We start from the raw sequence: 24,564 nt of genomic DNA on the forward strand, positions 1-24,564 counted from the left end.
ATTTTACCCAATAAATGCGTTAATAATGTCAAATGGTTTATATATAGTCATTCAAATGAACTTAAAACGATTAAAAACGGCAACAAACATTTATTTAGGCCCGAACTACAAAACCAAATGTAAAACAATTTTAGTATCAGTTGCACACTAGTGTTTAAGGAGAGGGGAAATAGAATATTTACGGGATTTGTAGTCCATAGCGAAGTGTATTGTGGGTAGTGTAGTTCGACACGCATGCTGGATTATGTGAGCTCGCTGTGTTCTGTGCAGCTATAAGCAGAGAAAGAAAGTTTTAATCGGCTTTGTTTTATGTTCACTCGAATTATTCCTACCGGGAGCTGTTTGCACTGTGAATCTGACAACACGAAAATAAGTAAAAGAATGGCATGCATTAATTACATTTGTCCGTCTCATCCTCTGCACGAGCATGAATTAACGAGCTGTTATTCTGCCGCTGGACATCACTGAAGCGGAGAAAGTAACACTAGTTTGATCATGTATAAATATCATTATAACTATATTGTATAAATATGATTATAACTAGGTCTACAGCAACCTGATAATCAAAAAACAAATGACATGATAGCACTGGCGATTGTCCTCTGACTGTAGACACTTCTCATATAAGTTAACTTGAGAAGCAGACAGTACTATTTGATCTATAAAATTTGTAAAATAAACATTTGCAGGTTAATGAAACAGCATAGGAGGGGCTTTGGTGCAGATGAAAAGTTTAAAATGTGTATTTGTATATAGAGAGACATGGGTAACTAGATAAAATAGACAGAGATAGGTTGATCTCTGCAGCAGCTGCCGAAGAGCTGTGCGCTGCAGACGCAGCTGGTGTGAAAGGCAAACGCCTGCGTGCTGCTACTGCTCGACATACGCGCTGCTCACGCTCTGCTCACGCGCCGCTGACGCTTGCGGTGTGAAACAGGCGTAAGCCGACAAGAAAATAATTGAATGCAATACAATACAATCACCTAATAGCAAAGCTCTATTATAACTGCCCTTATTTCCGTTATTGGTATAAGATTGTATAAGGATTGTTTGACTAGAAATGTAGTTTTCACCATCATACTCATAACTTTAAGTTATTTGGCAGAACTGCTGTAATTAAATCCTAATCTTGCAATGTGTTATGAGCTTCAGTATTCTATGATATTGTAATTTTGTTTTTCTTGTTCAAAAGATTAGTACAGCCTGAAACAAGACAATCATTTGCTAGTCAAATCTGGTTCAGTTGCATTATTTACATTCTGCTCTCCAATATGACAAAGATGTGGAACTGTATCTTCTTACTCATATATGCAAATTAAAGCGGACCTATGCCTACCGCATTACATTACTTTATATTAAACATTGTTTGGACTTGTGGGGAAACCAGAGCACCCGCAGGAAACCCACGCCATAATGGGGAGACCATGCAAACTCCACACAGAAATGCCAACTGGCCCAGCGGGGACTTGAACCAGTGACCTTCTTGCTGTGAGGTCACAGTGCTAACCGCTGAGCCACCGTGTCGCAGTCTTATGGGCATTAACAACAACTAATTAAACTACTGAAACTTCTGTTGATCTCCACAGATGTAAGATCATCTTCTTCACTGATGTATGTTGTAATTTCCAAGATTCTGTCCTGATTATAGAGGTCTGAGGGTCATTTTAGGTTAGGAGTAAAACCACACACACACACACTTCTGTGAAAAGACTGTCATTATTTACTGCCAACACACACACAGAAACACGACTAACACATACTGTAAACATTATAAGGCATTTCTTGGAAAACAAAATAACACGCTGTAAACAAATAAGCAAGCAGGATATTTGCATTTCCTTGATATTATACAACACCATGTTCAATGATCTATTGTATACTGTCACAGTCATGCAAATGAGGAGGATAAACTCATGTTGTTTTCTTTACATCAGACAAACCAGACTGTATCAGTAACTTCCTGTTGACAGATATGTGTGTACTGCCAGCTTCTTCTGTCCCTGTGAGATATTTAGGCCTCTTAGTTAAAGACTGTTGCTGAGACAGGTACCTTTTTAAAAGATACTATTTACTAAGGTACTGCTATAGTTCTGTGAGGACGTGTGCATTCCTACAAGGACTTCTATCACCTACAAAAATGACAAACCATGGTTCAACAAAAAACTTAAACAGCTTCGTCATACTAAAGAGGAAGCCTACAGGAGTGAGGAAAAAGGCTTGACAAAAACACAAAGACAAAGGAGATCAGAAGGGCTAAGCTACAGACTTTCACTCCACTTCTAATCGCATGTAAAGAATCCGTTTGGGAAACAGCGTCTATTTATCACTATGGAGCACGTCTGACAGTCACGCACTGCTATATAAACAGACTGTTTTGAGGATTGCAAAGTAGGGGCGACGGTGCCTGTAATGAAAAGAAAAGGAATTACACATTTTCAAATTTATTTCAAAGTGTTTCCATGCCTAAATAAAACAAAAGCACAGAACAGATTCACAATTAATAGCAAGGGGCGCCCCCTGGTGGTTTGGCGAATTGGGTTGCATATCGGTTCTTTAATGTTATTGCCTTCCTTCAAAGAAAGATTAAAAATACGGGAGAAAAACAGGAAAATACCTTTACGGGATGATAGCAGTATAGAACTGTAAAATATGTGAAAATCCTTGGAAAAATGGGAGGGTTAACACCTATGATATATGGCCGGCTGATGGCAAAGTCGTGGAATTGTACATTCTTGCTCAAATATGCAAATCAAAGCTTAGGTAGGCATTACATTTCTTTATACTGATTACAATGTTTACATTGAACAAAACTGGAAAAGCAAATGACACACAACAAGTGAAGTACAAGTGAATGAAGTAAGAAACGCAATGGTCATATATTTTTTATCAAATCTAAAGTCAGCTCTGGGCTGCTTATCTTCAGCTTCAGGATTATCCTCATTAGTCCTGGGCTTATACACATTATTCCTTCATTCATTCATTTTCCTTCGGCTTAGTCTCTATTTCAGAGGTTGCAACAGTGGAATGAACCACCAACTATTCTGGCATATGTTTTACACAGCAGATGCTTTTCCAGCTGCAACCCAGTAACAGGAAACACCCACACACACAAACTCACATTTACACACACTCATACACTACAATTTAGTTTATCAATTCCCCTATTGTGCATGACTTTGGACTGTAGGGGACACCGGAGCATCTGGAAGAAACCCACACCAACACAGGAAGAACATGCAAACTCCACACATAAATGCCCACTGGCCCACCCGGGACTCGAACCAGTGACCTTCTTGCTAACTACTGAGCCACGGTGCCACCCTCTTCTAAGCATTAACAAAAACTGATTAAACCACGGATGTAAGACCTTCTTCTTTACTGATGTTGTAAATTCCAAGATTCTGATCACTCTGACCTTCACCCTTCACACCCATCCCTCTGCCTCACTGCTGCTCACTGCAAGAAGGAAAGGGAAGGCCCAGATAGTTTCTCATCAGTCTAAAAACCTGTGCTGTCCAGCTCTCATCTATCTTCACCCTGACCATGAAACAGATCACTGGAACTTTGCAAAGTCCCTGCTAGCTTTAAAAGTTCCACTATCACCCCTGTACAAAAGAAACAGTGAAAGTAAAAATTACAATAAAAGGAAGTGCTAATTTTATGGGGGATTTTTACACAGTTTCACAGTAGTCAGTATGGAAATGCTGTATCATGAATGACATACAGACTCTTGACCACATTCAAATGAACACACAGGAGTACAGAAACATGTAAATGAGGAAGAAAACTGACAAAGTCCTCTGTTCAGAGAAATAAACAAATGATTTGATATGCTGAACGACGGATGAGTGCAGATATAGAAGAATCACGGTCTGAAGACAGAAACATCAGACTGAGGACAGAAACACACCAGCTCTGAAGTAAGAACACACACATCTACATTATACACACAAACACACTTCTGACATCTGTTGATGCTCTTATTGGTTGTGTATTCTGCATTAATGCTTCTCTTTTACTGACATGTTTTACTCCTAAATGGATGTTTTTTTTCTTCTTCAGAAATGGCTTCAACTCTATATTCCCCTCTTCTCCTCATTGGTGAGTGTGTTTGTAGTTTTATTTATGGTTTATAGTTTCATTAGGTTTGACTCTGTTCTGAAAAGCATTAAAGCAAAGTGTCTCTTTCACAGCTCTCTGCTCCATATCTGAATGTGTTCAGCGTCAGTATCACTTTATAAATGTGAACAAGAACTGGACTGATGCTCAGAGATACTGCAGAGAGAATTACACAGATCTGGCCACTGTTGACAACATGAATGACATGAACCAGCTGAAGAACAGTTTGGATGTAAATTATAGAGTTGCCTGGATTGGTCTTCAGGGTACAAATGTTAGTAATTGGCATTGGTCTTCAGGTGATTCTGTGCTCTTTCTGAACTGGGCATCTGGACAACCATACAGCAGTGATAATTGTGCTGTTATGATTAATGGAAAGTGGTTTGTTGGGGCATGTACTGCCACCTGGACTTTCATCTGCTACAACAGTGAGTACAAACCCTTATGAAATAAAATATATATGTGATTATGCTAGAAAATGTTATATATTATCCTATACATTTTAATTTATGAAAAACTAGATGAAAAAAAGTGTGTTCTGTTTGTTTTTTATGTTACTTTTGAACTGAAGAGTAGAGTTTAAATAAAAAAAAAATATATATATATATATATATATATTGCTTTTCTAATAAAAATAATAATAAATGAATAAATAATTAGTATGTTCATACTGCGTTAGGGCTGTAACGATACACCAAACCCACGATTCGGTTCGTAACACGATTTTTTTTTTCGTGTGGGGTGGGGAAAAAAAAGATTTTTAAAACTATTTTTTTTTTAAATAACATTTGAAAAATCTTTATAAACTAAACATCAAAGAACAATATTAACTATGCAAATTATTAACAATATATATAGCCATATATAAAATAAATAAATAGCCAAAGCTATATCACTTCTGTTTTCTTTGTAAAAAAAATACTGTTGAAAAATCAAACATAACTAAACTTCATTTTGTAGATGGTTCAAGCATGTTGAAAATTCTTTTTCAATCAAGTTCTCTTACATAAAAAAGTAAATTAATTGGCTGATAGGGATGCTCATTTCGTTAATTTTGCTAACCGACAATCGCCGCTCATTAATCGGTTATTACCGGTTAACTGGTCAGATTACTATTAATTTTATATTGAACAAATTAACGTGTCTATTTTGTGTCTGACACATTAAATATTGCATTTTAAAATACTGATTTATTTTTATATGCTAGCATATTAATAACAGAACAGAACAACAGAGCGTCTTCACGCACCTGCAGTGTTTAGCTCAGAAGAGCAGAATAATCTAAATAAAATGAATAAAATAAATAGGACTGCCCTAAATTATTTTCACTTAAATAATTAATTTATATTACAAAACGAAAATACTGACTGATTCTTTTTAATAACCGGCATAGGCTGTATTTTTCCAATCATGTTTTTTCTTCCGTCAAATAAAAATCGCTGACTTCCTCAAATTGCCTGCTTCACGGAAAATATGCATTTATTTAATGCCCCGCTGTTATTATTATAATCATAAAACCTTTTTTTTAATAGAAATCATTATTTTAAAGAATAAGTCCTGATGGTTTCCTCTCTCTCCCTCGCGGTTCAAGTGCGCGTGCTGCGTGATGAACGCGCGCATATGTTGACTTTTTGTAAACAGTTTTGTTGTTTAAATATGCTATTGCATTAATGTGCATACATGCTTTTAAGCCGAAAACAAGGCGCACCTCACTGCCTTTATGTTGACAAGGAAAAAAGAAAAGAAGAAGCGCAGTCCTCTTATGAAAGACTGAATCAGCTGGGTATCGATTGCGCAAAAGTGTTGCTGTCTGTGTTGTTACAATTGTAATATTTAATACTATTGTGATATTCAAGATTTGTATATTCATACAGCTCTGGATAACTTAAAACAGCGATTAAACCTTCAGAGCGGCATTAATGCGTCCTGAAGTAAAGCGAAACGACTATAAACTCCAGCAAGATAGAGTGATTATATGCAGAGTCATATACCTTTATCTATAAATAAAGTATAACTATAGAAACTGTGTTCATCTTAACTGAAAGCTCCGTCCTGTTTCCTGGCCTCACGCATCGCGCACCTTTCAGTCAGCACGTCACGTTAACTCCCAAAGTGTTAAACAGAAAGCGCACAGCACGGTTACAGAAAAGTTTCCTCTGCAGAGGAGTCGGGGCATCTGGTGAACGCCCATCCCTCTCTGCGCAGCCACATTAACAACAATGCTTTGACAGCATTGGCAATGTTTCTGCCGTTGTCGGTTGTCAAGAGGGGTTAAGTTGGTTTTGTTTTTGATATTCCATTCAGACGGTCCCTTACTAAGAGCTCCGTGCGAGCTCTCCCGGCTAAACGCTTATTGCGAGGGCTTAAACGGAGCAGTGCTCGTAATGTCGAGCGGAAAAAAGTGTTTCCTCACGTTCTTCTTCAACTAGCTCAACTTTTGCAGGCACGCGTGAATTTATTGGAAAGGTACGGAGTGTGTCGCGATTCTCCCTTATCACACCGATTTCGATTTCATATCGTGTATCGTTACAGCCCTACTGCATGTGTTATTGATTAACAAGCTGCATTTCTGAAAACATCAAATAAGTTATGAAAATGTCATTAAATGTTATTTAAATAAAGAGTAGAATCACTTGTTGAAATATACAGCATAAGTATAAACATGTTAAGTAGACAGTACACAAGCGGTAGCATATATTATCACATGCAGTAATAAAATAATGCATTACTGAATATAAATCACATTATTATACATGTGTAAATGTATTGTGAATATTTGTCCGGACCAGTGATGGTTGCGGCTGTAAGAGCATCTGCTGTGTGAAACATATGCTAAAATAGTTGTCAGTTCATTCCGCTGTGGTGACCCCTGATGAATGAACACATTATATGATTTTGTATATATTCATGTCAGATGTTCTGTTGTGGCAGGTCTCAGTAATATTAACATGTATATAAACTCACTCAATTGGTAACAAAAGCCTTTCTGATGATGCTTCTGTTCATTCTTTCATCCATTAAAGTGAGCGGAGGACTGGTGTTTGTCAATCAGACGATGAACTGGAGAGACGCTCAGAGTTACTGCAGACAGAATCACATTGATCTGGTCAGTGTGAGGAACCAGAATGAGAATCAACAGCTGGAGAAGTTCATTAATGACAGTCAGATATCTGGATCTGCAGTCTGGATCGGTCTGTTCAGAGACACATGGCAGTGGTCAGATCAGAGCAGCTCCTCATTCAGATACTGGAAACCTGGTCAACCTAGAAGTCAAACTAACGAACACCGTGCGGCAGTTGAACAGTTCAGTCAGGGACAATGGGCTATATACTTTTATGCTATTTCCAATAACCAGTTTCCTTTTATATGTCATGAAGGTGAGCAGATCCTCCAAACACACTCAATCCATCATCAGCTCCAGATCTCTTAAAGTTGACTCTACATGTCTGACATGTTAAATTCCTCCACAGTGTTTGTTCTGCATGTTGTTGTTGATCAGTCTCTCTCTAGTTTCTGCTTTGTTTTGTGTCCAGATAAACTGATTGTGATCCAGCAGAATCTGTCGTGGTCTGAAGCTCTGAGATACTGCAGACAGGATCATGTGGATCTGGTCTCGGTTCAGTCAGTGGAGATGCAGCGTCGTGTGATGAACGTGGTTAAACTGGCGTCTACTGAGGCGGTGTGGTTGGGTTTACACAACTACTGCAGCATGAACATGTGGCTCTGGGTGAGTGGAGACATGGTGTGCTATCAGAACTGGGCTCCAGGGAACGGCAGCACACCGGAAAACTGCAAACTGGAGAACAGAAAAGGAGCAGTTCAGTCTGGAGGAGATCAGACCTGGATCAGCCTTCCTGAATCTCACAGACTCAACTTCATCTGCACTAACCACTGAGAGAAAAGATGTGAGATTGTAGGTGTTTACTTCCATTCCCTTCCATTCAGTTTTCACATTGCATTATTTTTAAATGTGGACAACAGTCAGATTTTTATGACATGCTATTATTGTTGTTTAACAAATGTTTAATAGGATGATTCACACACAGACAAAATGTAAATAAGCCTGTAATTTCCCTCAAGCATACGCTAGCACAAGTGGTTTCCATGTTACTGGTTTATTTGTTGGCTTTTTCCCCCAAATCCACCGTGAAAATTAAACAATGAATACAAAACAAATGTACTTAATACAAATCAAAACATCCGTAAACAAACAAACAAATTTTAGAAACTTTAAACTCAACATACAAATATAAAGCAAAATGCCTCGTTGGCTTCATGCTATATAAAAGAAATGGTCCTGAATGCTTCTTAAATCACTTGTTGAAGTCCTCGTTGAAGTCAATACATCCATTGACGAGCACATGCAAACAACTCATGTTTGCCGATCGCTTGCTAAGAGGAAGTCATAACCTCATGGGTAATCAGCCAATTCATACAATCGCAGAGATTTCAAAATAAAAGTCTCAAACCAAATAAATTCACAACTAATACATGTAGCTTATTTTCTCCACAACAAAAAAAATTATCTTAGAAAGCAGACAACTTATATACATAATATACAAAATAACAGCAAACAGTTACACTCTAATAAATATAAATCAAAATATCCTTGTCCTCCTAATGTAGAGGTGCCCAAACTTGGTCCTGGAGGGCCGGTGTACTGCATATTTTAGTTCTAACCCCAAATAAACACAACCGAATCAGCTAATCAAGCTCTTTCTAGGTATACTAGCAACTCCCAAGCAAGTGTGTTGAAGGAAGTCGGAGCCAAACGTATACAGGACACCGGCCCTCCAGGACTGAGATTGGACACCCCTGTCCTAATGTCTACACTACCTGACAGAAGTCTTACATTTACATTTAGTCATTTAGCAGACGCTTTTATCCAAAGCGACTTACAAATGAGGACAAGGAAGCAATTTACACAACTATAAGAGCAACAATGAATAAGTGCTGTAGGCAAGTTTCAGGTCTGTAAAGTCTAAGAAGGGAAGTATTAGTAGTATTAGTATTTTTTTTTTTTTTGTACAGTTAGTGTGATATTCAAAGAGGCAATTGCAGATTAGGAAGTGAAGTGGAGACTAAATAGTTGAGTTTTTAGTCGTTTCTTGAAAGTAGCGAGTGACTCTGCTGTTCTGATGCAGTTAGGGAGTTCATTCCACCAACTGGGCAGGTTGAGCGTGAGCGTTCGCGAGAGTGATTTCCTCCCTCTTTGGGATGGAACCACGAGGCGACGTTCATTCACAGAACGCAAGTTTCTGGAGGGCACATAGATCTGCAGAAGCGAGAGCAGATAAGAAGGAGCAAAGCCAGAAATCGCTTTGTAAGCAAACATCAAAGCTTTGAATTTGATGCGAGCAGCAACTGGCAGCCAGTGCAAACGGACTAGCAGTGGAGTGACATGTGCTCTTTTAGGTTCATTGAAGACAACTCGTGCTGCTGCGTTCTGGAGCAGTTGAAGAGGCTTGATAGAGTTAGCTGGAAGCCCCGCTAGTAGAGAGTTGCAGTAATCCAGTCTGGAGAGAGAACAAGAGCTTGAACAAGGAGTTGAGCTGCATGTTCAGATAAGAAGGGTCGGATCTTTCTGATGTTATAGAGTGCGAATCTGCAAGATTGAGCAGTTCTAGAAATGTGGTCAGAGAAGTTTAGTTGGTCATCAATCGTTAATCCAAGGCTTTTCACCATTTTGGATGCAGTAATGGTTGCCCCATTGTCTTGTCATTGATCTCTACGGAGACCCACAAAAAACGTGATGGTGAGAAGAAAAAAAATGTGAGGAAGGAAAAAAAAACTGAGTGGGAGAAAATAGGAAGTTTTTGCGTCCCTTTGAAAAGAAGCTTTTCCACAAACACTTTCTGTTCACTTCATACATGTATACCCTCCTGTTTTTGCTGGGATTCTCCCTTATTTTACCATTCTATCCCACTATCATCCTATCATAAAGTATTTTCCCATATTTCTTGTGTATTTTTAATCCTGAAAGCAAGCTGTTTCTATTAAAGTGTGCATCGATCTTCGTATGCAACCTCTAAATCTGCAAATGCATGTATACAGACATGCTCCGTATGATAAACTGATGCCAGATCAGCTTCTGTACATTTAAAGAAAGTGCAGGACAGTTTGGGATTCAGGTGAGTTTAAACAGACGAATACACCTAATAATATGTAAACATGTCCGTCCAGCTTGTTTCATTTTAAACAACTAATTTTCTCTTAAATGAGCACAAACAGTTACTAAAGTTTGCCTATAGAGCAAACCGGTGTGTGGATGATGCAGTCAACATGGGACTGCATTATACCCTACAACTAACCAGGGAACTACGCAAGGATTCTGTTTGTGGACTTCAGTTCTGCCTTTAACACCATCGTCCTATCACTGTTCGATTACAAACTGACCCAGCTCTCTGTTCCTAGCTCTGTCTGTCAATGGATCACCAGATTTCTGACAGATAGACAACAGCTAGTCAGAATGGGCGTGATCACATCGACAGCCGCACCATCAGCACTGGTGCCCCCTAGGGATGGGTTCTCACCCCACTGCTCTTCTCCCTGTGCACCAATGACTGCACCGCAAAAGACCCCTCCATCAAACTCATTAAGTTTGCAGACGACACTACTGTTATCGGCCTCATCCGGAACAGATCTGTGCATTCTTACAGACACCTCTGTTATCACACAAAACAACACGAGAGAGTCATTTGCTGCTTATCACTTGTTTGATAATAGAGGTGTCACTGTAAATGGCATGTACAGAAGCTGATCTGGGATCAGTTTATCATACAGAGTGCATTCGAATACATGCATTCGCTGATTCAGAGGTTGTATATGAAGGGCGGTGATCGACGCACAGCTTTACTGGAAAGAAAGTGAATGCAGACGTTTATATATTAATTTCAATGCGCTTTCAAGATCAAAAACACACAAGAAATAATTATTGATAGGATAATAGTAGAATAGAATGGTAAAATAAAGGGAGAATCCTGGCAAAAAACGGAAGGGTTGACATGTATGAAGTGAACAGGAAATCTATCACTCTTCTATCACTCTGTTTTTTTTTCTCCTACTCAGTTTTTTTTTCTTCCACCCATTTTTTTCCTTCCACCAGGGCCGGAGTGGGACTCATTTTCAGCCCTGGAGTTTCAAGCCAGACCGGCCCACCTCAGTTCACGACTGATTCCAATTCAGTTACTAATGGCACTATCACGTCTTTTTCAAGAAAACTGCTGCTTTAGAAATTCAAATGTTCAACAGCCCTAACAGTATTTTATGTCTTAACAATAAAATCGAAAAACAAAAAAAACAGATTTTCCATGGGAGATTCGATCACAGGTCCGTGACATTGAAGTGCTATGTGCTTACCACTGGACCACATTGGCACTATTACAGTAAGAGTAAAAAATAAGTAATGACTTGCAACCCTTAAGACACAGCACTATCTTTTGATGGCTCAATCTTTTTCTCCTATTTTTAGATTTCTGATCAAGTTATGTCAGATTTATTAATGCAGTGAATCATTTGATTTTCATTGAGCAGGTGTTTTATTCATTTTATTCGAATTCTTATATTCACTAAGGTGCCGCTGTTTGGGGTCGATGGTTACATTACATCATCATCATTAACGTTAGTTAACCTGCAGGCTGCATTTTTCTCACGGGGCTGCGAGAAAATAAATAAAAAGAGCGGCACTGCGGCAAAATAATGAATAAAAAGAGTAAAGCTATGGTCAAATAAATAAATAGAAGAAAAAAGTGTGACTGCTGAGAGTGCAAGCAGCTAGGGACACTGGCCCTCACGGCCAAAAAACAGACCGGCCCACCGGGAATTCTCCCAGTGTTCCCGATTAGCCAATCCGGGCCTGTCTTCCTCCATCACGTCCCTACCGGGTCTTCGTAGATCTCAGTTGTAAGAGCAACACATAATAACTTGACTTCTAGTTGATCTTGTGTAAAAGTGTCAGAAGGTGGATTTTTCTGATGAATCATCTGTTGATCTGCATCCCGATCATCACCAATACGGCAGAAGATCTACTGGAACCAGCATGGACCAAGATTCTCACTGAAATCAGTCAAGTTTGGTGAAGGAAAAATAAGGTTCAGTATGAGGGCGTGAGAGAGATCTGCAGAGTGAACGACAACATCAACAGCCTGAGCTATCAAGACATTTGTGCTGCTCATTATATTACAAACCACAGGAGAGGGACAATTCTCCAGCAGGATAGCGCTCCTCATACTTCAGCCTCCACATCAAAGCTCCTGAAAGAAGGTCAAGGTGCTCCAGGATTGGCCAGCCCAGTCACCAGATATGAACATTATTGAGCATCTCTGGGGTAAGATGGAAGAGGAGGCATTAAAGATGAACACAAAGGTTCTTGATGAACTCTGGGAGTCCTGCAGGAACACTTTCTCTGCCATTCCAGATGACTTTCTTAATCAGTGATGTGAGTCAGAGATGTATGGATGCAGTCCTCTGAGCTCATGATGGAGTCAGACACAATATTCATTCTGGCTGCGTCCGAAAACGCATACTTCCATACTATATAGTACGCTAAAATCAGTATGTGAGCCGAGTAGTATGTCCGAATTCATAGAATTCGACAGTATGCGAGAAGTGCCCGGATGACTTACTACTTCCGGCGATATTCTAGAGTGCGCATCCCATGCATGCTGCGCTATCCCATGATGCCCCGCGAGCGAATTCATAAATGGGAGTAAAGCGACGCAATTGACGCAGGTAGGTCACATGACCATGACAAAATGGCGGATGTAGTACGTCCGAATTCCATTTATACTTTTCACGTTCATACTGTATAGAACGCACTTTTCTAATGGCCGAGTAGTACGTTTAAATTCAAATGCAGTACCTACTGAGTAGTAGGCGATTTCGTACGCAGCCTCTGTCTCCACTGCAGCAGGAATTTATACTCTATACTAGACATTATTTCTGTTCAGTGATGACAGTTTAGTCTAAGCAAAGTCAGACCTTACTGCCTCAATGAAATTATTAATAATCAAGGCATGATCATATTTTATTGTGGTCAAATAAGCGTCATCTAGAGGCCTTTGCCTTTCATATAAGACACTTCTGATACCAAATGATCAACTAGAAGTCAAGATAATATTCATTGTTCCTAAAACTTGGATAGGTGACAAGACTTTTGTCAAGTAGTGTATAACGATAGTGAAGAGGTCTAGATTTTGAAGCTCATCCATAATTGTCTATTAAAGCCACGCTCCAAAGGATGCCAAAAGAACTTCAAATGTAAGTCATGCTTATGTCTGAGTAAACAGAGTTGTGTCTGTGTGTTTACTCACATTCACTGTGTTTTCAGCTTTTATGTGTTTGATTTGTTCTTTTAAATTTTCAGAGTAAATCTGCAGTTTGTGCTTAAAAATAACCAAATGTTTTGTTTCAGTGCTTTATCTGTCATAATATCTTGTGCTGTTGGAAGTTTTAACACTAGAGTTTAAGAGTAAGGTTTAAGGTTCTTCGGTTTAAGATTCTATAGATGTGATGTGTGTGAACTGTTTTCTAGATCTGCTGGTGTTTGGTCTCTTCATGTTTTGCTGAATGTGATTCTGTGAGCAGCAGATCTTCAGTGAAACATGATTTGTGTCTCAGCTGAATGAAATCTGCTTTATTGGATGTCTCTCCAGCATCACAGTAATCAGAAAATTAAATGTAGAGCAAATAATAAAGTGTGTTTAACTGTTGATTTGTTTGACTTTGTTTGTAGCTACTATGGAAATTTCAGCTTCCTGGAATGAGTGTTTCTGCTAGGATGATGGTTTTTACTGCAGCGCCTCCTGCTGGTGTTTAAGAGTTTGATGAAGAATTCTGTTCTCAGGGTTTGATTAGGTCCCGTTTTGGTCATTTTCTCAAATTATGTCATCAAAAAATGGTTCTACAAAAATATTTTAGCATGCACAGTGTATAGAAACACAGTGTCAGTCAGACTGTATATGACTCATTCCAGAATTACAGCTACATTTCATGCATTTATCATTAATTTTTCCTTAAACTGGAATATCATACAACAAATAAATATTCATTCATTCATTTTCTTGTCGGCTTAGTCCTTTTACTAATCCGGGGTCACCACAGTGGAATGAACCACCAACTTATCCAGCAAGTTTTTACACAGCGGATGCCCTTCCAGCCACAAATCATCTCTGGGAAACATTCACACACATCCACACACACGCTACGGACAATTTAGCCTACCCAATTCTCCTGTACCGCATGTCTTTGGACTGTGGGGGAAACCGGAGCACCCGAAGGAAACCCACGCTAACACATGGAGAACATGCAAACTCCACACAGAAATGCAAACTGAGCCGAGACTCGAACCAGTGACCCAGTGACCTTCCTGCTGTGAGGCAACAGCACTACCTACTGCGCCACTGCCTCGCCAACAAATACATATTTTTCAGTAAACTGAATAAATAATTAATGTAAATAATGTAAAATGCTTAAATAAGAGGGTACATGTTTTCGGTTACTAATTGTTGTTTCAAGAGTTCACACTTAGATAATGCTTGACTATTTAAGCAAGTGTGGCATGCTGTCCCGGGAGAGAACCCTGAGCTCGGTGATAGATGAGCCCAAGGCTCCCGCCTGGTCAATAAGCATTAGGAGGGATATGAGATCAGGTAGTTCTCGATAGCTTCCCAAAATAGATCACTAGTTGTGCTAGTTTGTAGTAAGTGCTTGTGACTTTAACTTTTGTTGCATAGTTTTTGAGTGTGGGAGGAAACCGGAGTACCTGGGGAAAACCCAAGCGAACACGGGGAGAACATGCAAACTCCGCACAGAGAGTATCGGTTGGCTCAGCTAGTGTTGAACCAATGACCTCCTTGCTGTGGGGCAACAGTGCTAGCCACCGAGTCACCGTGTCGCCCAAACTGAGGAGGAGGGAGAAGGGAAGGATGGGGGGGGGGGGGGGGGGGGTCCAAAACGAAGATGAGGAATGAAATTAGTTTGAGAAACTTCACTTAACTGATTGTTAATCTTTTTAAACCAGTTCAAGTTCAATTCATTTATATAGCACGTTTCCAACTGCCACAAGGCTGCACTGAGTGCTTTACAGAAAAAAAAACTAATGAAATGATCATAAAAACATTCACAGCAATAAGCAGATAATAAGAAAGTGTAACAATAAAAAGAGCAAAAAATAAAAATAGACATTTTTGCCTAATTAAAAGATGCTCCCACAGTTGACCAACACTAAACACAATTAAGAACAGGTAACAAAACCAGTAACAAAGTCGACATTTTCCACCATTTCCTCCATTTTTCATTTAAAATTCTCTCTCAAACCAGACTCCACATGGCATGTCTTAAACCCATTTATGCATTTTTAATCATAAGATGGTTTAAAAAAAAAAAAAACAGTGAGAAACTACCTGAACTATCAGTAACAGCATTGACAATTAATCTACTGTTGGTAAGTCCTTAACATTTTGAACAAGTTTCCCACCACAGGAAGTGACATCACTTGCAGCAAGTCACATGCTTTTTCTTTCAGTGCTTTACAGATTGTTCTGCCTTTTTACAACTGATGTAACAGAGACGACCAGACTGTACTACAGAGAGACACGATATGTACTTTTTAAAAAAGCTGAAATTACAAATAATAAGGAAAAAATAGATCTTTCATTCATTCATACATTCATTTTCTTGTCGGCTTAGTCCCTTTATTAATCTGTGGTCGCCACAGTGGAATGAACCGCCAACTTATCCAGCAAGTTTTTTACGCAGTGGATGCCCTTCCAGCCGCAACCCATCCTGGGAAACATCCACACACACATTCACACACACACTATGGACAATTTAGCCTACCCAATTCACATGTACCGTATGTCTTTGGACTGTGGGGGAAACCGGAGCACCCGGAGGAAACCCACGCGAACACAGGGAGAACAAGCAAACTTCTCACAGAAACGCCAACTGAGCCGAGGTTCGACCCAGCGACCTTCTTGCTGTGAGGCGTCAGCATTACCTACTGCGCCACTGCCTCGCTCTAGATGTTTCATACAAATGTCTATGTATCTTAGAAGAGTTGGTTCCTATTTTCAATAAGGGGGACCAGAGGGTGTGCCCTAACTATAGGGAGATCTCACTACTCAGCCTGCCTGGGAAAGTCTATGTCAGAGTACTAAATCAGGATTAAGTAGTAGTAAATCTAGGATCCAGGAGGAACAATGCAGTTTTTGTCTCAGCCGTGGTACACTGGACCAGCTCTATACCCTCACCAGGGTGCTTGAGGGTTCATGGGAGTATGCCTAACCAGTCAACATGTGTTTTTTTGACTTGAAGAAGGCATTCGACCATGTCCCTCATGGCATTCCATGGAGGGTGCTGTGGGACAGTCTCATCCCTGTATGAGCAGATTCGGAGTTTGGTTCGCATTGCCAGCAATAAGTCAGAATTGTTTCCAGTGCATGTTGGGCTCCGGCAGGGCTGCCCTTTGTCACCAATTCTGCTCATCATTTTTATGGCCAGAATTTCAAAGTGCAGCCTTGGGCTGGAGGAGGTCCGGTTCGGGGACCACAGGATTTCATCTCTGTTATTCACAGACGATGTTGTTCTGTTGGGTTTATCAAACATGGACCTTTAGCACGCACTGGGGCAGTTTGCAGCCGAGTGTGACACGGCTGGGATGAGAATCAGCACCTCCAAGTCCGAGGCCATGGTGCTCCAACGGAAAAAGGTGGTTTGCCATCTCCAGGTTGGAGAAAAGTCCTTACCCCAGGTGGAGGAGTTTAAGTATCCTGGAGTTTTGTTCACGAGTGAGAAAAGGACAGAGTGTGAGATTGACAGGCGTATTGGTGCAGCGGCAGCAGTAATGTGGTCGATGTATCTGTCCGTTGTGGTAAAGAAGGAGATGAGCTGAAAGGCAAAGCTCTCGATTTATTGGTCAATCTCCGCTTCTACTCTTACCTATGCTCATGAGCTTTGGGTCATGACCGAAAGGACAAGATCTCGGATACAAGCGGCTGAAATAAGTTTCCTTCACAAGGTGGCAGGGCGCACTCTTATAAATAGGGTGAGGAGCTCTGACACCCCGGAGGAGCTCGGAGTAGAGCCGCTGATCCTCCACATCAAGAGAAGTCAGCTAAGGTGGCTCAGGCATCTGTTTCGGATACCTAGGGAGGTGTTACAGGCATGTGCCACTGGGAGGAAGCCTCGGGTAAGACCCAGGACACGCTGGACGGATTGTATGCCTCTCAGCTGGCCTGGGAACACCTTGGGATCCCCTGGAGCAGCTGAAGGAAGTGTCTGGGGAGAGGGAAGTGTCTCCTAAGACTGCTGCCCCCACGACCCAGCCCCGGAAAATCGGTTGAAAATGAATAAATAAATTAACTTATGAGAATAATCACACAAAAAGATGAAAATTAGACTGAATTATTTGATATTTTTGTGGAAATTTTAGAAGGTGGAGACAGGTGTAGGGAGGTGTAGTGTAGTGAAAAATACATGTAGTGGAGTCTCTAAGTTCTATCTATCTATCTGTCCATCTATCTATCTATCTATCTATCTATCTATCTATCTATCTATCTATCTATCTATCTATCTATCTATCTATCTATCTATCTATCATCTATCTATCTATCTATCTATCCATCTATCTATCTATCTATCTATCCATTTATCTATCCATTTATCTATCCATATATCATTCTGTCCAACTATGTACTGTATTCATCTATCCATCCATTAATCTACTGCATTCATTCATCCATCCGTCCGTTTGTTCGTTCGTGCATCCATCCATCCATGTATCTTTTTCTGCAGTTCTTTATTGAGTGCACTCAGCTGTTAGAGGCTTTGTTTGTCATTAAACACACACTGCATTCATCCTTGTGCTGAGAGCCAGAGAAAGTGAATCACTCAAGAGACACTCAACTTTATGCAGCAGAGGGGGCGTGTCCTTGGGCTGCTTGATTGACAGCTCTCTGAACTAACAGAATCACTCAACTTTATACAGCAGAGGGGGCGTGTCCATGGGCTGCTTGATTGGCAGCTCTGTGAACCAACAGAATCACTCAACTTTATACAGCAGAGGGGGCGTGTCCATGGGCTGCTCGGCTCCTCTCAGAACATAGTAAACAAGTGTATTTATGTACACACACACACACACACACACACATTTGTTTTTGTGAAAAGTGGGGACATTACATAGGTTTCCATTCATTTTATACTGTCCAAACTATATATTGTATTGCCCTCACCCCACCCCACCCCACCCCACCCCTAAACCCAACCATAACATCTCTGATTAAACTCATCCTTTTGTTTGAGAAATGAGGACGTCAGGAATGTCCTCATAATTCACCACTTTCTTGTAATACCTGTCATACCCATTTGTCCTGATATGTCACAAAAACACACACATATACACACACACAGTAACTTGTTGTTTTACTCTATCGAACTCCACATAAAAGTCACAAACTTTTTTTGCACAGGCCTATCTAAAGGGTTAATGCTGCCAACTGATGATCAACAGTAGAATTAAACGTTTTACCAGCAACAATCAATAATACAAAAACAACAATACACAAGGCTTAATATTCAGATAATGTTGGAGTAATAGTATGAATTATAAAGATTAATAGAGGCATTAACAGAGTCACAGTGTGAGCATATTCTCTGAGTCTGAGTCTCTGTGTCCTCTTGGCGTCTCCAGCAGGTTTTCAGTCCAACGCTGACAGTGACATTTGCTCTCTGAAGCGCTTAAAGCACCCTGTGTTTCCATCTGCTGTCTCGCACATTCACACTTTACACACACGGACAGACAAAACACATGGAGAAGCCTGAAGTGTATCTATTTATATGAGGCATATAGATGCATAATATAAAAAAAAATTTAATGTTTTCATAACTTTGCATGACTATAATTATATATATATATTATTATTCACCCTCTTGTTTATTTTTTTCTCCAATTTTTTTTTAACAGAAAGAAGATTTTTACAACACATTTCTAATCATAATAGTTTTAATAATTCATCTCTAATAACTGATTTATTTTATCTTTTTCATGATGAGAGTAAATAATATTAGACTAGATATTTTTCAAGATACTTCTATACAGCTTAAAGTGACATTTAAAGGCTTAACTAGGTTAATTAGGTGAACTAGGCAGGTTAGAGTAATTAGGCAAGTTATTGTATGAAGATGGTTTGTTCTGTAGACTGTCGAAAAAATATGTAGCTTAAAGAGGCTAATAATATTGACCTTAAAAAATTTAAAACAGCTTTTTTTTCTAGCCAAAATAAAACAAATAAGGCTTTCTCCCGAAGGAAAAAAAAATATTATCAGACATACTGTGAACATTTCCTGAATCTGTTAAACATCATTTAGAAAATATATAAAAAAGACAAAAATTTCTAAGGGGGGCTAATAATTCCAACCCAAGCTCATTCTGGAAACGTAGCCCCGCGGACGTTTCTGGAGACCGTGATTTTCGTGGCCAGAGGTATGTACGGACGCGTTTAGTTTTTTTCGAGCGAACGCTGCGGGGCGATGTGGCGCCGCTCCGCTCCTCCTCTTTACACTCGCCGGCCGACGGCTCGCCTCCAAGTGGAGGGCTTTCCTGATGCAACCAGTTTGTCTGCTTAGCTCGCAGCGTTGCGTCGGCGGAGCGGAGACCCCGGAGGAGGAGCCAGCCACGAGGACGACAACCGGGATTGAGTCCGAAGAACAGCGGTTCCAGAACTCAGGTAAAAACAGAATCCGAAAAATAAGGGCGAGACACGGCGGGATCCGAAAACACGGTTGAAATCGAAGACGAAGGCTTTTGCTTTTTAAAATTTTTTTCTGGACGGCTTTTGCAAACCGTCGCTCGGGTTTAGGGAAGGAGGAGGAGAAGGGCGGCCGGTCGATCCGGCGGCTTTTCGCGCGAGAACAGCGCGGGCGTGAAGGGCACGCGCTCCCGAGAGGCGCCCGAGATGCGAAAAAGCATGCACAGCGGCGTCTCGCGGATCCGCGAATACAAACAACGCTCGAATACGTACCTCCCGGGACGTATCTCGCGGCCCGCAGAAACGTCCGCGGGCTACGTTTCCACAATGAGCCCGGGTTGAATAATTCTGACTTCAACTAATCAGTACTAAGGTTTGTCGGCAGCTAGCTCTCTGCAACTCTCACATGGTCGCCCACTGAAGCTAAGTAGGGCTATGCCTGGTCAGTACCTGGATTTGAGACCACATTGGAAAGCTAGGTTGCTCCTAGAAGTGGTGTTGGTGAGGCCAGCAGGGGGTGCTTAACCAGTGGTCTGTGTGGGTCCTATAGCCCCAGTATAGTGAAGAGTGACTCTATGCCACAGCCATATCACCCTGCAACCCAAGACCGGTTACTCACTGAAGCTAAGCAGGGCTGAGCCTGGTCAATTCTTGGATGGGAGACCACTAGGGAACACTAGGTTGCTGTTGGAAGTGGTGTTGGTGAGGCCAGCAGGGGGCGCTCAACCTGTGGTCTGTGTGAGTCTTAATGCCCCAGTATAGTGAAGGGGACACTACACTGTCAGTAAGTGTCGTCTTTCGGATAAAATGTTAAACCGAGGTCCTGACTCTCTGTGGTCATTAAAAATCCCATGGCACTTCTCGTGAAAGAGCAGGGTGTAACCCTGGTGTCCTGGCCAAAGTCCCTTAATCAGCCCTTGTGATCATGGCCTCCCAATCATCCCCATTCCGCCGAATTGGCTCTATAACTGTCTCTCCACTCCACCAATATCTGGTGTGTGGTGAGTGCACTGGCGCCGTTGTCCTGTGGCTGCCGTCGCATCATCTAAGTGGATGCTGCACACTGGTGGTGGTGTGGAGAGACCCCCCCTCATGATTGTGAAGCGCTTTGGGTGTATGGCCGTACACAATAAATGCGCTATATAAATACACATTACATTACATTTACATTTCATATGCTGCTTAATAAGTGTCATCTTTCGGATAAGATGTTAAACTGAGGTCCTGACTCTCTGTGTTTGTTAAAAATCCCAGGATGTCTTTCATAAAAGAGTAGGGATTTAACCCCAGAGTTTGTCTATTTTAGCCTCATAAACATCCCCATATCATAATTGGTTTCATCACTCTGTCTGCTCTCCAATCAGCTGGTGTGCGGTTTGGCACAATATCCAGGTTTACCCCCAAAAAATGTGTGAAGAACTTTGAGTGTCCAGAAAAGCACTATATAAATATATATAAAACAACATTACTTCTTTAAATCCCCATATCTCAATGCAGACAATTGAAATAAAACACTTTTAATTTGATACATTTAAGAATTTTAGCTTTCTTACTTAAACATGCATGTCCTTCTTGAATTTATGCAAATGAACATTTCTTTAGTTGAAAATAGATTTTGAAAATACATAGTAAAGATCATGTTCCATCAAGACATTTTCTAAATCAATTTTAAGTAACATGCACTGCTAAGAAGGTGATTTTCACAATATTTAGATTTTTTTTGAACCCGCAAATTGCAGGTTTGCAGATAGTTGCACCTCAGCTAGTGTAAATATTGTCATATACAGTACTGTGCAAAAGTCTTTATCAATTAATTGCCATTAAATATTGTAATTAAATAATTAAAATTTCAAGTATTTGTGAATTACTTTTAACATCGACACATATTTGCCTCATATTGCAATACAATCACATAATATAAGATTGTAGAAGGATGGTTTGACTAGAAATGTTTTCACCATCATACTGATAACATTTTAGTTTTTCGGCAAAACTACAGTCTGAACTGCTGTAATTAAATCCTAAACTTGCAATGGGTTATGAGCTTTAGTAGTCTATTGATACTGTATTTTTTATTTTATTTTTTCTGGTTCAAATGCTTGGTACAGCCTGAGACAGGACAACATTTTTATATTTAAAGGGCACCTAGGTTACCCCTTTTTTCAGATTTAATATAAGTCTTTTGCGTCTCTAGAATGTGTATATAAAGTTTCAGATCAAAATACCCATCAGATTTTTCATTATACCTTTTACAAGATGCTGTTTTATACTGATTTCCAGCAGGGGGTGGTTTTGTCGTACTGCGCCTTTAAGACGATTCTTTCCCACCCACTATTTCTACATGCCTCCTCCCTCAGCTGCGTCAGACAACAGACAGACAAAGAAAGAAGGTCTCACGTAGCGTTTGTGAGATACTACAGTAAGAACTAACCTTTACTAATCAGTATTGTGAAGTTGCATTGATGAGTCACACACAATACCGTTACAAAGTTAACGTGAGCGCGCGCACGCGCACACACACACACACACACACACACATACACGCACATCGCAGATGACACACACACGCACTCACGCACACAGGCAGGCAGACAGACAGAGCGCGCTTAGCTTAGTTAAGGCTAACCTCAAGTGTGGATATCTGTTATGCTAATGTACAAAATAAACCTGATTTAACTTCCACAAACCGGGATTGAAGCGTCTTCTTTTATAATTGTTCTGACACGCTGCTGTGCTGATGAAGTAAAGCTGAAGTAAAACGCTGTAATTAATTACACACATAGTCTGTTTTAAAACACTTTAAACATGTGAAACTTACTCTTAATCACATTTGATGATGATTGCTGATCCTAGCGAACAGAACAGAGCTTTTATTCCCGGTTGCTTTTGCGTATGTCTGTCTGGTCTTGTTGACATATACACGCGACTACCGGAACATGTTAATGCGCGCAGCTGTCAATCCATTCGGTGGGCGGGGGGATCGCACACCTACGTAATGGTGCGATCGATTTGAAAACAGCTCCAATTGGCCGACCCTTTTTTGTAGTTAAATTGAAAAAAAAGGACTGGGTGTGTTCATATCACCCCAGTATGACGATCTATACACTATACCAACACACAGATCTGTCCAAACAGCTTGAAAAGTCGATTTTTTACCATAGGTGCCCTTTAACAAAATCGTAAAAGCAAATGATACACAACCAATGAAGTACAGGATGAAACAAAATAGTCATATATTTTTAACCAAAGCCAAAGTCATCTCTGAGCTGCTTATCTTCAGCTTCGGGATTCTCCTTATTAGTTCTGAGCTTATAAGCATTATTCATTCATTCATTCATTTTCCTTCTGCTTAGTCTCTATTTCAGAGGTTGCCACAGCAGAATGAACCGCCAACTATTCCAGCGTATGTTTTACACAGCAGACACCCATACACACTCACATTCACACACACTCATACACTACGGCCAGTTTAGTTAATCAATTCCCCTGTAGCGCATGTGTTTGGACTTTAGGGGAAACCAGAGCACATAGAGGAAACCCACAACTCCACGGGGAGAACATGCAAACTCCACACAGAAATGCCAACTAGACTAGCCGGGACTCAAACCAGTGATCTTCTTGCTCTGAGGCCACAGTGCTAACCACTGAGCCACCATGCTGTCCTCCTAAAAGCATTAAGATAAACTAATTAAACTAAGTATATATTCTTCTGGTGTTCATCACAGATGTAAGATCCTCTTCTTCCCTGATACACGTTGTAATTACCAAGATTCTGTTTTGAACTCTTATCTAGAGGGCTGAGGGTCAAAATACTGACTAACAAATACTGGACACATTATAAGGCATTTATTGGAAAACAAAATGACACACTGTAAACAAATAAGCAAGCAGGATATTTGCATTTCCTTGATATTATACAACACCACATTCAATGATCTATTCTAAAGTGTCACAGTTATACACCCAAATGAGGAGGATAAACTCATGTTGTTTTCTTTACATCAGACCAACCAGATTGTATCAGTAACTTCCTGTTAAATGACATTTGTGAACTGCCAGCTTCTAAGATATTTAGGCCTCTCAGTTAAACACTGTTGCTGAGGCAGTATCTTTTAAAAAGGTACTTATTTACTAGGGTAATGCTATAGCAAGGTGAGGAGCAGCACGGCACATCTTTGCCAGTGTGGGTGTCGAGGAGAGTTGAAATCAAGACAACTTAATGGTAATGAGTTACGACGCTGTTTGACGGCAAACAATCTAAATGTAGAAGTGCACAGCTTGAGAAGATTCCAGAGTGCACAATTCTGTAAACTTTGGTTTTGACCACAGTTGTTCCCAAGGGTTTGATTATTGAGGTTGCCAGATTTCCAATTATTTACGATTAGGGTTGGGCGATGTCGACCAATTTTTCATCGTACGATGTCTAATGTGAAACATTGCGATAGACGATGGCATTGTTATTGTAGGCGGCGATGAATTAATTATTTATGAATAATTCATAACAAATTAATTATTTGTAGTAGAGGTGTGAACCTATACTGGTCTCACGGTTCGGTTCGGTTACGATTATCATGCCTTCGATTCGGTTCAATTCGATATTTCGGTGCATCACGGTGCATTGACGATGCTTTCTATTTACAGTGTTATATTTTAGAGGAGAGGCTATAACAAGCTGTCTGCAAACACACAGAGACACAGC

The 24,564-nt window shown here is 40.3% G+C and overlaps 1 protein-coding gene and 1 long non-coding RNA gene across 2 annotated transcripts in view; one reads left to right on the forward strand and one right to left on the reverse strand.

Moving 5' to 3' along the window:
* Positions 1 to 24,564, reverse strand: part of LOC147842925 (uncharacterized) — a 959,952-nt gene that overhangs the window by 656,378 nt on the left and 279,010 nt on the right. The window lies entirely within an intron of this gene.
* si:ch211-225k7.4 overlaps positions 3,877 to 24,564 on the forward strand; it is a 494,418-nt gene continuing 473,730 nt past the window's right edge. Inside the window, 2 exon segments of the mRNA NM_001123404.1 lie at positions 3,877 to 3,920; positions 4,063 to 4,101. Coding sequence (NP_001116876.1) covers positions 4,065 to 4,101 — 37 coding nt within the window. The 5' untranslated portion in view covers positions 3,877 to 3,920; positions 4,063 to 4,064.

The sequence above is a fragment of the Danio rerio genome, chromosome 7, assembly GCF_052040795.2.
Source record: "Danio rerio strain M-AB ecotype USA chromosome 7, GRCz13ab, whole genome shotgun sequence".
NCBI classification, from domain to species: domain Eukaryota; kingdom Metazoa; phylum Chordata; class Actinopteri; order Cypriniformes; family Danionidae; genus Danio; species Danio rerio.